Source organism: Castor canadensis, chromosome 2 (genome assembly GCF_047511655.1).
Source record: "Castor canadensis chromosome 2, mCasCan1.hap1v2, whole genome shotgun sequence".
In the NCBI taxonomy this organism is placed as follows: Eukaryota; Metazoa; Chordata; class Mammalia; order Rodentia; family Castoridae; genus Castor; species Castor canadensis.
In genome coordinates, this window is record NC_133387.1 from 180,819,476 (window position 1) to 180,832,531 (window position 13,056).

General features: G+C 40.8%; 1 protein-coding gene across 1 annotated transcript in view; it reads right to left on the reverse strand.

The window, feature by feature from the left end:
• Positions 1–3,636: 3,636 nt before the first annotated feature.
• Positions 3,637–13,056, reverse strand: part of LOC109676727 (tubulin-specific chaperone cofactor E-like protein) — a 131,274-nt gene continuing 121,854 nt past the window's right edge. The window contains exons 24-30 of the mRNA XM_074066521.1: positions 12,508–12,710; positions 11,405–11,568; positions 10,700–10,948; positions 6,434–6,596; positions 5,304–5,391; positions 4,916–5,032; positions 3,637–4,376 (exon numbers count right to left, since the gene is read on the reverse strand). Coding sequence (XP_073922622.1) covers positions 4,276–4,376; positions 4,916–5,032; positions 5,304–5,391; positions 6,434–6,596; positions 10,700–10,948; positions 11,405–11,568; positions 12,508–12,710 — 1,085 coding nt within the window. The 3' untranslated portion in view covers positions 3,637–4,275. The remainder of the gene's footprint in view (positions 4,377–4,915; positions 5,033–5,303; positions 5,392–6,433; positions 6,597–10,699; positions 10,949–11,404; positions 11,569–12,507; positions 12,711–13,056) is intronic.

The following is a 13,056-nucleotide window of genomic DNA, read 5'->3' on the forward strand; positions in this document are numbered from 1 at the left end:
AAAAAATCTCAACTAATTCTGCGTAGATCCATTGCAAAGATTTTCAAGGCTTAAGGTAATCAAATGTGTTATCTTCTTCAATAAAATTATATATTTTTCTTAACTAAAACAGAGCAACATCAGTGGGTTTTTGTTTTCTAAAGTATTCTGCAAGAAATTTAAGAGTTGGAGAAAATCAAGAATTGTTTCATGGGTTCTAAAAAGCCTATTACCATCCTAATATATCTCATTAGAAATTGGGAAATACTGAATAAACCTACATGGAAAAGCACACATATATAAGTGGGTTTGTGTTTTTCTTTAGTACTTAGTATTTTATGACAAATATGGTATAACTGCAAATTAACACTTCTTTAATTTCTCTGCCAAAATACTGCACAATTCAAGCCTGAACAATATTGAATAAGGTAGTGAAACATTCATTATGATAGATGCTACATTAGCATAAGGTTATTGTTATTTTGTCTAACAGGAGAATATCTCAGTTTCAAAAATATTTCACAATCAGTATTTTATGCTGTTGGATTAAGCAATAGCTAGCCTAGAGGCTCCATGTGAACAGAAACACACTACAAAATGTACAGTAAAGATTCTTTCTCCATTTGTTTCCTTAGCAAATAGAATTTGATTGCTGAGTTCTTCATGGAACGATGAGTCTTTTGTATTTTATTTCTATCTATAGACACTGAGATCTGTCCCTCTGCCACAGAGATGTTTTCTTAGAGGAGTCGTTTTTCAGCAAACATAATTAAACCATCACAAACACAGCCTTCCATTAGTCAGAGCGGAGTTATCACTGTTACGTGGTAGATGCATGGGAAAGTATTTCACATTCTGCTGGAGGAAAAAGGCCACTAAATATTTCATGGGCTTTTCTTGATCAGATTGTTTATTTCTCAACATTTTTAAAAGATACTTAATTTTTCTCGGCAGCTATTTTTGTCACCACATTAAAGAAATAGATATTAAGGGCAAAATTTGCATGGGATGCCAAAGGCTGGTATTTTCCTGGAATGAGGCTTACTGTCTGCATAAAAATAAATCTCATACTGTTCTCCATAAAACGTCCTTGGCATTTGATGTGTTTTCTAACGCTATATGCTGGTAATGTTCTGTATCTAAGGTTGGTGGGGTGGTGTGGGTGGTGGGGCGGGAATCATAATTTGATTGGTGGTTTTTGATATACATTTTGGCTTCATGCAAAATTTAAAAGTGGACACTAGAGGGTGCTGTTTGATTTTCTTTTTTTTTTTTTTTCCACTGGGCTGTGCTGCAGATGTCAGTACATCAGGGCACTGAAAAACCCCACTCGGTTCCAAACAGGACCAAATTACAATGAATACAAAGTGGAGAAATACCCTGAGTTTTGGGAGACAGGCTGGGAGGTTCATGATGGGGCAGCTGCTTAATTAATTCAGAATTAGTAAAGAAATAATGCTTTGTTACCTTAGCACTGCGTGGTTGTCATCTTTTGATAATTACTTAATTCCTTTGGTTGAAAGAAATTTTATTAGATTTAAAGCTCTTGCTAAATGTCAAATGGTTCTAAAAATAGTTAGAATATTAGACTATGTTAAACAATTAATGCTGTCAAGTTTTGCCATTAGGATTTGGAATAAAGCATGTATCTAGTGCTAGTTAAGAAACTAATTACAGAATCCCCAGCTGTCACAAATGCCAGCCCCCCAGATGTTGTTTCTTTTGATATCATACAAATACCAAGTCAACAAGATTCTCATTTAACTTACTCTTCTAACCTTTGTTAAGCATGTGCTTTTTTTTTTTTTTATTTCTCCTCTCCTTCAGGCAAATCTTTTTAAGTAAAAGGAAAAGGTAATGTTCTGGAATTATCTTAATGTATACTATCATATGGCTTATGTATAGCTACTGTCATTTTCTAGCATAAGAATATTTGAAAAGGAACTTAATGCTCTCATTGTACAGAGAGGAAAAAGAAGGTATTGGGGCATTGAATGATCTGTGTTTGAGCCGAGAATAAGTAGAAGGGTCAGAGCCACTCCAAGTTCTTCTGCCCTGCAGGAAGTTAACTAAGAGGTCTGTGTGGTTTTAGATTTGAGGAAGACTTTCTCGATCCAGAAGTGATGCCTTGAAGACAAGGTGAAAGCCATCACCACTAATTTTCAGTCTCCCTTCCAGGCACATGGGAAGTTTCCACTCTGGGCCTCCAACAGTTAGTTACAGCCACGTGACTTGCATTGGCTAAAGGAATGGGAACAGCAGCAGTAAGTGACTCTTCTGGGCAGAGTCATGAAAAAAGCCTCCATGAGGTCTTCTTTGCGAAGGTGAACCTTGGAGCTACATGTTGATCTGGAAGCATTAAAAGATAACAAAGCCACCATCAACCTTCATTCCAGGAGGCAGTGAGGTGGAGTCTACTGTATGAGCAAGAAGCAAATCCTTGTCATCTAAGCCACTGAGATCTCGGAGTTTCCTGTTAACAATGCCGTTAACTGTAGCTTATACTCCAATGACAGACACATAAAGGATGTCTTGACAGAGAAAGCCAGATGCCAAGAACAAAAATGTGGCAAGACACTCTAACTTTAAAAGCTCAAAAAACCCTTTAGTTTTTAATTAATAATTTCTAATGATTATGAAAATCAAGAGCAGTTACCAAGTAAGTAACCTATCATTTGTTCTTTAAATGGTTTTGTTTAAAATTCATCTAAGGAACTCAAGTAAATAAGTGACGTGATTATGTTCAAACCATAATCTATTTGGGAAGCCTTAACCTTCCATGGCACAAATGCAAATGGTACAATAGATCACAGGTATCTTCTGACCTGAAGTCAGAGGCTGTGCTTTCATGTAAACAAAGAACATGCACCCAACATGTTCTTTCACGGTGAGGATGAAATATTGCGACTCAGCTTGAATAGCTGGTTTGACTCCTTCATCTATTTCAATGCCCAGCATTTTCCCAAAAGAACCTAAGATATCCAGGCAGAAGCAGACACCTATTTTTCTCTATCAACACCAGTTATCCTCTTAGCTCCATAGCATGTGTGACTGCCCGGATCAGCAGGAATTTTTGGCCCTCCCAGTGGGGTCTGGCACAACAAAGCAACTCACGGCAGATTCCTCTGTACCCCACTTCTTCAGCCCAGTGACAGAGTGGTGCAGGTGCCTCTGACTCATAAGACGGCAGCCATTGCACCATGCCTGTGTACAAGGATGCTAAGCATTTGTGCTCTGCTTTTCAGAGTTCACAGAAAAATACAAAAATGCTACCAATTTGAATTTAAGACAACGGCAAAAGAACTGTGAAGTGGGTTTTACTTTGTTTTTAACCTTAAAAGAGGAGGCACTCCAGGATACACTTAGCAGGCCCTCCATCTTGTAGTTAATTATAGTAAATGTGTGCTTACACACCACTTACAAAGGAGGACGGGGCCTGCTTCTCCTGCAAAGTAACTTTATGCTGTGCTAGGGCTCTGTAAGCACACACGAACAGGAACATTGCACAGCACATTAAAGCTCTGCTAAACAGTGCCCGCCTGGTCCAGTGGTTGTTGCCTGTTCTTTTCTGTTTTTAATCATAGCGTGTGATCCAGTGCAACGCTTAACATCAAGAGGAAAGATTCCAGCCCAACAAGTGGTGAGAATATTTGAACACAAAGTTTATTTAAAGATAAAAACCCATAAAAATTATTTGGTTGATTTGTAAAAAGAGGAGGGACTGAGGTTATGGGACAGGATGGGGTGAGGTTCTCCAGGTCTGCATGGCAAAGGTGGAGGCCACAGCAGGTGAGGAAGAAGGTCAGCACGACAGAAGAGAGCAACAGGTGTGTATCAGAGATCGTGCTTCCAAACAGCAAAAGATTCTTTAGAGGGCGTCAAACCTTCCTACCATTACTTCAAAATCATTTTAACAGCCCTGTCTGTAAAATCTGGGGTCCATAAACAGCAGTGGCTTGACAGATTTCTCTGGTTAGCTATCAGGTCAGACATCTGTAACCAGAGTTTTTCCCTTTATTGGCTTTTTGTGTGAACAGTTTTCTAGCAACAAATGTTTGGAAACAGTAGGTAAATATATGCTTTCCACAACTGGCGTTTAGAAGCCCTGTCGCATATTTTGAAAGCAGAACCTGGAGTGTCACTCACCTCCAGACCTCTGAGCACTGGAGGAAGGTGGCACGACTTTGAGATGCTGGGTCCTTTCAAACACGCTTTGACTTAGGGACACACACTTCTTATCCTACAGGGAGGTGAAGTAAGTAAATTACAGTACTTTATATAGCAACCTTGAGTCAATTACGAGGTCATGCCTGATTTATAGACAAAATGCCATAATGAAATCTGGGTCAAGATGAGAAGAAGTGTCCAAACTTGAAGTTCAATTGAAGAATTAGAAGCTGTGGATAGAGAGGAACAAAATAAGTTCTATGGAAAAAATGTCAGTTTTATAGGGTTCAGACATCTTTGCAGGAAAGAAAGGAAATTTCTTGTCCAAAACCCCACTTTATCCAAATGTCCTGAGTAAGTCTGCAAAGAAGCAGAATTGCTCCAACCTTCAAGAGAGTTCTGCTACCTTCACAGGATGTCAGGAGAACCAGGTGCTAAGTCTGCCATCTTGTTCGCTGAAGCAAATATCTCAACCCCAGCTCCAGCCAATTTAGACTTGGCAGCCAGATTTATGGCCAGTAAGTGGCCCTAAAATAGTTGGATAACTTCTTTTTAATTATCTGCATCTTTTAGATGAAAGACCAGGGACCCAAAGGGTAAAAACAAAACAAAACAAAAAGTGGTGCTAGAATTCCCTGAGCATTTTCCCTGTCTTTATTTCTTAGTTTCTGGAATTTTCATAGGTAAGTTGCTGACTCAGTGGGCTTCAAATATGAGTTTCTCCTTCTGGGACAAGTTGCTTCCCGAGTTCCCTAGCTCCTGATCCTACCTCTGCAGCTCCTGCCATCCTCCTGCAGAGTTCCAGTCACACAGCTGCACAGAGGCCCGTCCACCCGGCTTGTGCAAATCTGCTCACACCCTCCATTGTCCTCACACCAGTCCAGTCCTGAAAACGAGCAGGTGAGCAAGTTAACGATTGACAGTTCAACCCTTCAACTTGCATCACAAGTGAGGCTTGAACAGAGGAAAGGATGAATAAAGCCTGATGTCATTGGCTTTTTAAAAGCCAATGAAAAGATGCCTCAAGGAAGCTAGCAGTTTGCTCACACTGGTGTCCCCACCGTCACCTCTTCATCCACTAGACCCACAGCACAGGTGAAGTACGCCCAACCCCACTGTCTTAATAATTTATAGTGTGTTTCAGAGAACATACGTACTTTTTCTCCTAATAGGCCCCACTGAGATGATCTGCTCTTTGGGTTCTTTTGTATAATCTGTGGCAATCCTAGAATTTTGTGGGCAATTCTGAAAGACAGAACACCAGAGGGAAATTTTCACACAATTAAGCTGATAACTTACTCTTCACCACGTTTCCACCTCCAGAAGAGGCAGTGGCTCCGGCCTCTGGCACCATTGCTGCTCAGATTAATTAGAACCAATGCATTCTTGATCTCAAGCCCAACGGGACTTGACGCTTTCTGTTGAACAGAATTAAATATGCTTTCCACACTAGCATTCAATTCAAAGAGGCTCTCTGCTCAGGAATGAGGATTGTCATAGCTCATCGGATACTCATGTATGTGTCACCATCTGCAAGAAGCTCTGACATAATTCACATCTTGACTCAGCACACATGGGGTAAGCACAAGATGGAATGTCAGAGGTTGAGTCAGTGCAAGCAAGGCTTAAGGACGTAGCTTATACATGGGGAGGATGTCAGCCCGCATGAAGAGAGGATGGGTTTCTACCTCATATTTTCCCCCGAACCCCTCCAGAGCCTCAGGCCCTGAGCAGATCAGATGAGCTGTGAGACATTTGAATAAATTATATCCTGAGCCTAGGAGTTTGCTTCTATGCTTAAGTGGAGTTTGACCAAGTGGTCATCAGAGTCAGTTGGCCTGGCTCAAGACACTCCTTGAGACTACTACAGTGGCCAGTTTTGTCTCCCAGGGACTATTTAGTGATGTCTGCAGACTTTTTTTTTTTTTTTTTTTTGGTCGGGGAGGGTAATGCAGCTGGAGAGGGTAGACATAACTGGAACTTATGTCAGGGATGCTGCTGACATTTTAGAGCACACAGGACAGTTCTTCACAACAGAATCATTCAGATCAAAATGTCAACAGTGCCATGGTTGACGGGCCCTTGTCTGCTGTTAAGCCAATGACCAGTTGGCACTTCTAAGACAGAGGAGCAAATGGACATTTTCCATCATGTTCTCCCCACCAAAGATCTTTGGTGTTCGGAGCAAATATGTTTGATTCCAATTGAGCCACCTGGTATCCATGGTCACCATGTTGGGAAAACTGGGGCAGTGAGTGCAGGCTGAGCATTTCATTTTTACACTTACAATTTTACAGGAGTATTTCTCTGAGTCACAGAGTGACACTGCACAGTGGAGATGGACTTCATCGTAATCGCCAATGAATTTAAAGACAGTGACGTGAAAGCGACAGGTTAGGGAGACTCCATTCTCCTCGATACCGATGGTGTTATCTTTAATATTCTGACACCTAGTCAGAGAAAAATAACGGAATCTTTGCTTCACAGTTTTTCCTCTTAGATGTTAATCCTCAACTTCATTTCAAAATTCCACATTTCACATAAAACCGTCAGAAATAGTAATAATGATTTTGCATTTGTAAGTGACCTCCGGATTGCATAGGTTGGTCATTTATTATCACTCCCTCGTGTTTTTATTGTTTGTTTTGAAACAGCGAATGCCACTTTGAGTTAGTATCTTAACTGCAGTTAAAAAACTAAATGACAGTAGGGACCATGCTCAATTTCTCCACGCTCCAGGATCTCGGTCCACCCCCTCATAATGCTGTGTTTTACAGATAACAATTTAACAAACACAAGTTCTTGCTTCCTCTGTACTTTCTTCAGTTAATTATCGATGTTGGCAGGGGCCCTGATTCAAACCCTATGGGAACTCCTCCCACGCGTTAAAGCAGACAGGAGCTGGAGGGAAGGAAGTGTGGGAAGGATGAGCTGGAGAACTGACCCCTTCTTTCTCAACTCCCTTCCTTCTTGTGATATGGAGCCAATATCCAGTTCCAGCCAAGACACTTCTCAGCCACAGAGATTTTGCTTCAGCTACCTAAAAGTTCCCCTCTGGAAGATCTTTCTGCTGTTCCTCCCATGCGTAACTCCTGCCCTGTCCTTAACCCCACTCTATGGCACCTCCTCCTGTATAAATATCCTTGGGACATGCCCACATTAGGTCTTCCCAGATTTGCCAAAAGCACCCTGTTGAGCTCCTCAAGTGTGCCAATCAAGTCACAGTCCTCACTGTGGTTCCAATAACATCACATGACACATGGCAAGTGTCTGACAATCTTTGTTGGATTGATGAATGAATGAATGAATGAATGGGTTGTGCTGCCACAGCCACTGTGGCTCTAGGGGAGCCAAGAGGCCCTTTAAGTGATAAGGATAAAATGGGTGTCTCTTTTTCTTTCTTATGTTTCTTTTCCCCAAGCCCACAGAATTAAATAGCATAGCAATAAGGAAAATTAAAAATTGAAGTTATCCGTCAGCATTCCCACACGTATTAAGTTTTGTAATTAGTCTTCTAGGCAAAATGCAAGTTGCTTTTCAAGGCAATAGTCTCTTGAATGCTTTGGAAAAAAACTTGGTGTGCCATACTTCTCCTTGTCATTATTATTCATTTGGATAACCTAAATAGGCTCATGGATTCTAAAATGGTAGCAGCTCTTAATGTTCACACAGACTTTTCCTCTTAGCCAGACCAACTGTCTCTGAGGAACATGGCTTGAAGCTTAGGTGTCAGAAAAACATGCAGCAGAGCAAGGGGTCAAGGGGAGCAGGTATAGCTTTCTGGTCACTTCCCGTAGAGAGATACCTTCCATAGAGTGAGCAAACAAGAAACACCTGTCATTTCCTCTGGCTAGTGGGTCCCCAGACTTTTGAGCTATTGGTAGAAGTTGGTGCTGTCTCTGCCCCTTACTCATCTGGGGAGGAACAAATGACCTTTCCACAATACTCAAGCGGACCCATTTCGCTTCTCATTAATTAAGCATTAAACATGTTTTCTCTTAAGTTCAGTAGAAAAAACCCCAGTAACTATATCCTTCCATGAGAGGTTAGAAGGACTGATGGATTCTAATTCTCCCTGATGATGAAATATTTCTCACCTAACAACAGTGTAATTTGAAGGCCTTTATTCAGGCAGACCCTGGGGTAAGCTGAGATTTATGAACATGTACGCTGGCTCACTCTGCCTCTCTGGGTCAAGTCTATTAAATATTATTTTTAAAATGCTAAATGCTACCTTGTCCTTCAAAGAAGACGCAAGCTCTGTCATCTGGGTTTGCTTTTGTAGAGTAGCTCAGATCTTAGCCCTTTTATATTGGGAAAGGATAAGATAAGGGGGAAGGGGAGAGACATGGAGAAAAGGAAAGCAGGATGTTAACTCAGCATTGAGGACTGAAAGATTATTGAAAGTAGGCACCAAGTCCTTCCTTTTTCCTCTGAAAAGGCAGACACACAAATGCCTTAGTGAGGTCTTTGCTGAAAATTCCACAGCACCCCTGGACCACACCTGGTCAGTTAGAGAGCCTAAGAGATTCCTTGTCTTCTCCTTGCTACTTGGGTAGCCTTGAGTGAACTCTGCCTAACTTGTCCAGGCCTGCTTCATCTGCAAAATTGTGGATGTCTACTATTTGACTAGAGCAACACCCCTCTTCTCTTGAGGTCCTATCATCTGCTCCAATCACAAATCGAATTGCAGTATCCATAGAAACCCCGCCCACCACATGGGCGGGTGCTGACCTAGGCCAGGAAAGTCCAACTGTGCATTTCCCCAACAAAGAACTAGCAAGTGATCCAAGATAGGAGAGTCACATTCCTTTCTTGGGCTTCCCAGAGCTGGAACTAGATGTGCTCTCTTCTCATTGTGACAACGATGTAAGAATGTGAGGCCATAACTAAGTCAATGAGAGAGAGAGACAGAGAGAGGACAGTCATGACGGCTCCTTGGATCCAGTAATCTCTGAAACTAAATCACACACCCCATGATTTAGTTTTGTCATTATATACCTGTTTTTGTAAGCTAATTTAAATTGGCTTCTATGAGTTCTTATAAAGAATTCTGAATAATACAGTCACCTGCTTTAAGAATTATTTATTGAGGTGATAGAATTATTCTAAAATTAGGGTATGATGATGTTTGTACTCCTCTGCAGATTTACTAAAAATTCATTGGATTTTATATTTAAAGCAAGTAAATTTCATTGCATATAAATTATGCATGCAATAAAACTTAAAATGAATTATTGCAAAATCTATTATCATATGTGTAAATTGCCTGGCATAGCCGTGTGTTTTAAAAATAAAGACAATTATTCTCATTCTTGTTTTGCCCATACAATTCTCATTCATTCATTCAATAGATTTTGTTGTATAACCATTATATTTCAGAACATGTAAGAGGCGGTGGGCCTATAACAGTAAGTAAAACAAACTTGTTGAGCACAGGATATTACAGTAACTCCTCTGATCCACAGTTTAACCTTCTACAGTTTCAGTTACCCATATTCAATCCCAGTAGAGAAATATGAAATAGAAAATTAAAAAAATAATAAGTTTGAAAGTGTGTGCTATTTTCAGTACCATGATGAAATCCCATGCTGCCCTCCTGACCCACCCATCCATGCAGGACATGAATCATTGCTTTGCCAGAGTATCCACACTATATAAGCTACTTGCCTGCTAGTTGCTTAGCAGCCATCTCAATTATCAGATTGACTATTGTGGTATCTCAGTACATAACAGCTTAAAGCTATGACACAATGCCTTTATCCTTCACCTCACTTCATCTCACCCACCAGCATTGTATCACCTTACATCATCACAAGAAGAAGAATGAGCACAGTAAAATGAGATATTTTAAGGAGAAAAACCATGTTCACATAACTTTTATTACAATATAGTTATAAGAGCTCTATTTTATTACTATTATCATTGTTGATACTTTACTGTGCCTAATTTGCTAATTAAACTTCACTATAGGTTTGCATATATATTATAGGACTTAGTACTAGCTATGATTTCAGGCACCCAGTGGGAGTGTTGAAATGTGTTTCCCTCAGATAAGGGGGAGGGGCACTGCATTCTAATTTCTTTTTTATTTTATTATTTTTGCAGTGCTGGGAATTGAACCCAAGGCCTTGGTGCATGTTAGGCAAGTGCTAACAACTAAGCTACATCACTGGCCCCTTCTTTTTTATTTTGATAGCCTTTAGTTAGTCTCATTACCTCTTTCATTTGCAGAATTCCACATTCATCTCAAATTGAAGATCAGTTCTCTTTTTGATCACAGTGGTAATAAACAGCTTGTGGTAAGTCCCCTATGACAGGTCTCTGCCACTAACAAGCTATGTGACCTTAGCCAAGTTGTTGGATCTCCTCTATAAAATGAGGCATATATAGTCTACCTCATAGGTTGTTTAAAGAATTAAATGAATTAACTGATACAAAAGGCAGGTTGTCTAGATATGAACAAATGCTAGTTTCTATTCCTTTCCCTAAAAAGAAGTGTAGGTAATATACAAAAGGCTGTGACACTTTCGTCGAATTAGAGGCCACTTACCCTCCTTCGATGATGAAGTATCGGAGCTTATCGTTGCTATCACGGGAGGGGGTGGCATAGCATTTATTGAGGGTGAGGATCAGATGTGTAGAGTCAGCTCCAACCACAAAGACTCCTACATACAGCACATCCCGAGTTGTCAACACAACCTCCCCCTGGCGGTAAGGATGTTTGTAGGAAGCATTTTTGTAGAGTGCCATCTTGGTGGTGAAGCTGCCTTCTTGGGTTGGAACTGTCAGGTTAATGACACTAAAAGAGAAAGGGACATGAGTCAGGGAACTCAAAATAATTCTACTTATTAAATTACCTACCATTTTTCAAGTTGAAAAAGCAGAGAGAAGAGAAATCATGAAGCAGTAGTATTGCCTAAGGTTGCACTGTCTAATCTGGCTCCTACTAAATGAATATAATCTAAATGAAATAAAGTTAAATAAAATAAAAATGCAATTCTTCAGTCCTCCTGAGCCACAGTTCAAATGCTCCATGACCACATGTAGCAATCCTATTGGATAGTTCACGTATGGGACATTTCTATCATTACAGAAAGTTCTATTGAACAGTGCTGGTCTAAAACATTTAGGCTCTGGAGATAGGTATTATATTTTCCCTGGTGCTTCAAAGACAAATGCTAGCAATTGTTATTATGCTAACCTCAACTGTCAAAGAAAGAGAAAGCAGTGAGTTCAGCCCATGAAATCCTTTCACCTTAGCATAGGCTTCACAACAGAGTCCAGGGAGATCTTGATATCCAACTCATAAGCACATGAAAATTCCACATTGATCGTGCGGTCCCTGGTGATGATGTTGCCAGTGTTGTTGGCACTTTCAATCCAGATTGTGTTTTTATACATGATATGAGTGCCATTGGACTGCAGAGCAAGGGAAGGTCAGAAATCATTAAATCTGGGAGTGAATATGTGGCTTGCATTTCAAATCCATATCCCTGAAAGCAGAGAAGTGGCTTCATTCCATACATAACCCAGGGGCCAGTATAAATTGGTTTGGAGCTAGTCTTGGCATTTACTGGAGGTAAAAGTACTGGAATAGATGTCAACAGCACCCTTCAGTCTGACAACCTTGAATGCCCACAGAAAGTAGATTTCATGTACTACTGAATTCTAACTACAACCAGCCCACAGTTATCTGTGGGAACCCAAACCAGTGAGAGCATGAGAAGTTTCCACTGCAAAGGAAAATGAATGGATATGAAACTCCTTTCTCAATCCTTAATTCAAAATCTCCACCAAACCTCTTACTAGACATGCCTACAACTACCAAAATGAACATGGGGGTTTTACATCTCCCTCTGATAAAAACATTCATGAACACAGTCATGAATAAAAGACACACTGCAGGAGGGAACAAGAAGAGAAGCAAGTGCTTTGCTAATCTATACACTGCAAAATTGGACACGAATGTTGGAATCTCACTGTATTTCTGCAGCCAACTCTTAATGATGTTTGTGACACCTTACCCCTCAAAATTAGCTGAGCCAGGCTACATTTACATGGAAAGACAATGGATGCATAAGGGAGGTAACAACAATTTTGCAGCTAGACAGAACAAACGATGACAGCAGGCCAGGAAAGAAACACATGGCTTACAAAGCTCTTTCAGTTCAATAATTGCTTAGCACCAAACGATCACCTCTCTTGCCGTTTCTCAGTTTGCATATGCCTTTTGCTGTTCCCCAAAGAGCATATGTCTAAGTAGATCACTCTGTCCCTGGCTTTAAGATCAATCCACGTGGAAGCGCCAGGAACTGTCACTACCTTTGCCAGGTGCTCTTTCCTGCCCTATGTTCTCACCTGCACGATGTTCCCACAATTCCCTTTGGTGTTGTTGATCTGAAAGGAGATAAAATCTTCCCCCTCAATGCCAGTGCACTGTCTGTCATTGATCCTCACACCCTCCCTCTCGAAGCCTAGCTGGAAGAGCTTGCACTTGGATATGGACACCTCCATCTGGGCCGCCTTGCAGGTCACCTCTGCATCGATGATGTCATGTGAGTCTGTGGGAACAGTTGTTAGGAAAAACCTATCAGTGGGAGTTGAGCTTGTGGCAGGGGTAGGGATGGCGTCCCTTGGCCATCCTTCCAAGGAGGAAGAAAATGATCTCCACTCAGAGGCTGCAAGCATTTCTAATTACGCTGTGATCACATCAAATGAGCATATGAATTCATTCAAAGCAGTAACTTGCACATTGGTAGAGCATTATTCAAAAGATAAAAATGCTAATAAATTGTCTTTTGTCTTTTCTTTATAAACCCATGCCTTCCTCCCACATACACTAGTGGCAGCTACATTTCTGTAAGTGACACACAGAAGCTAGCATACTATGGCCAGGCTAAGTGCATG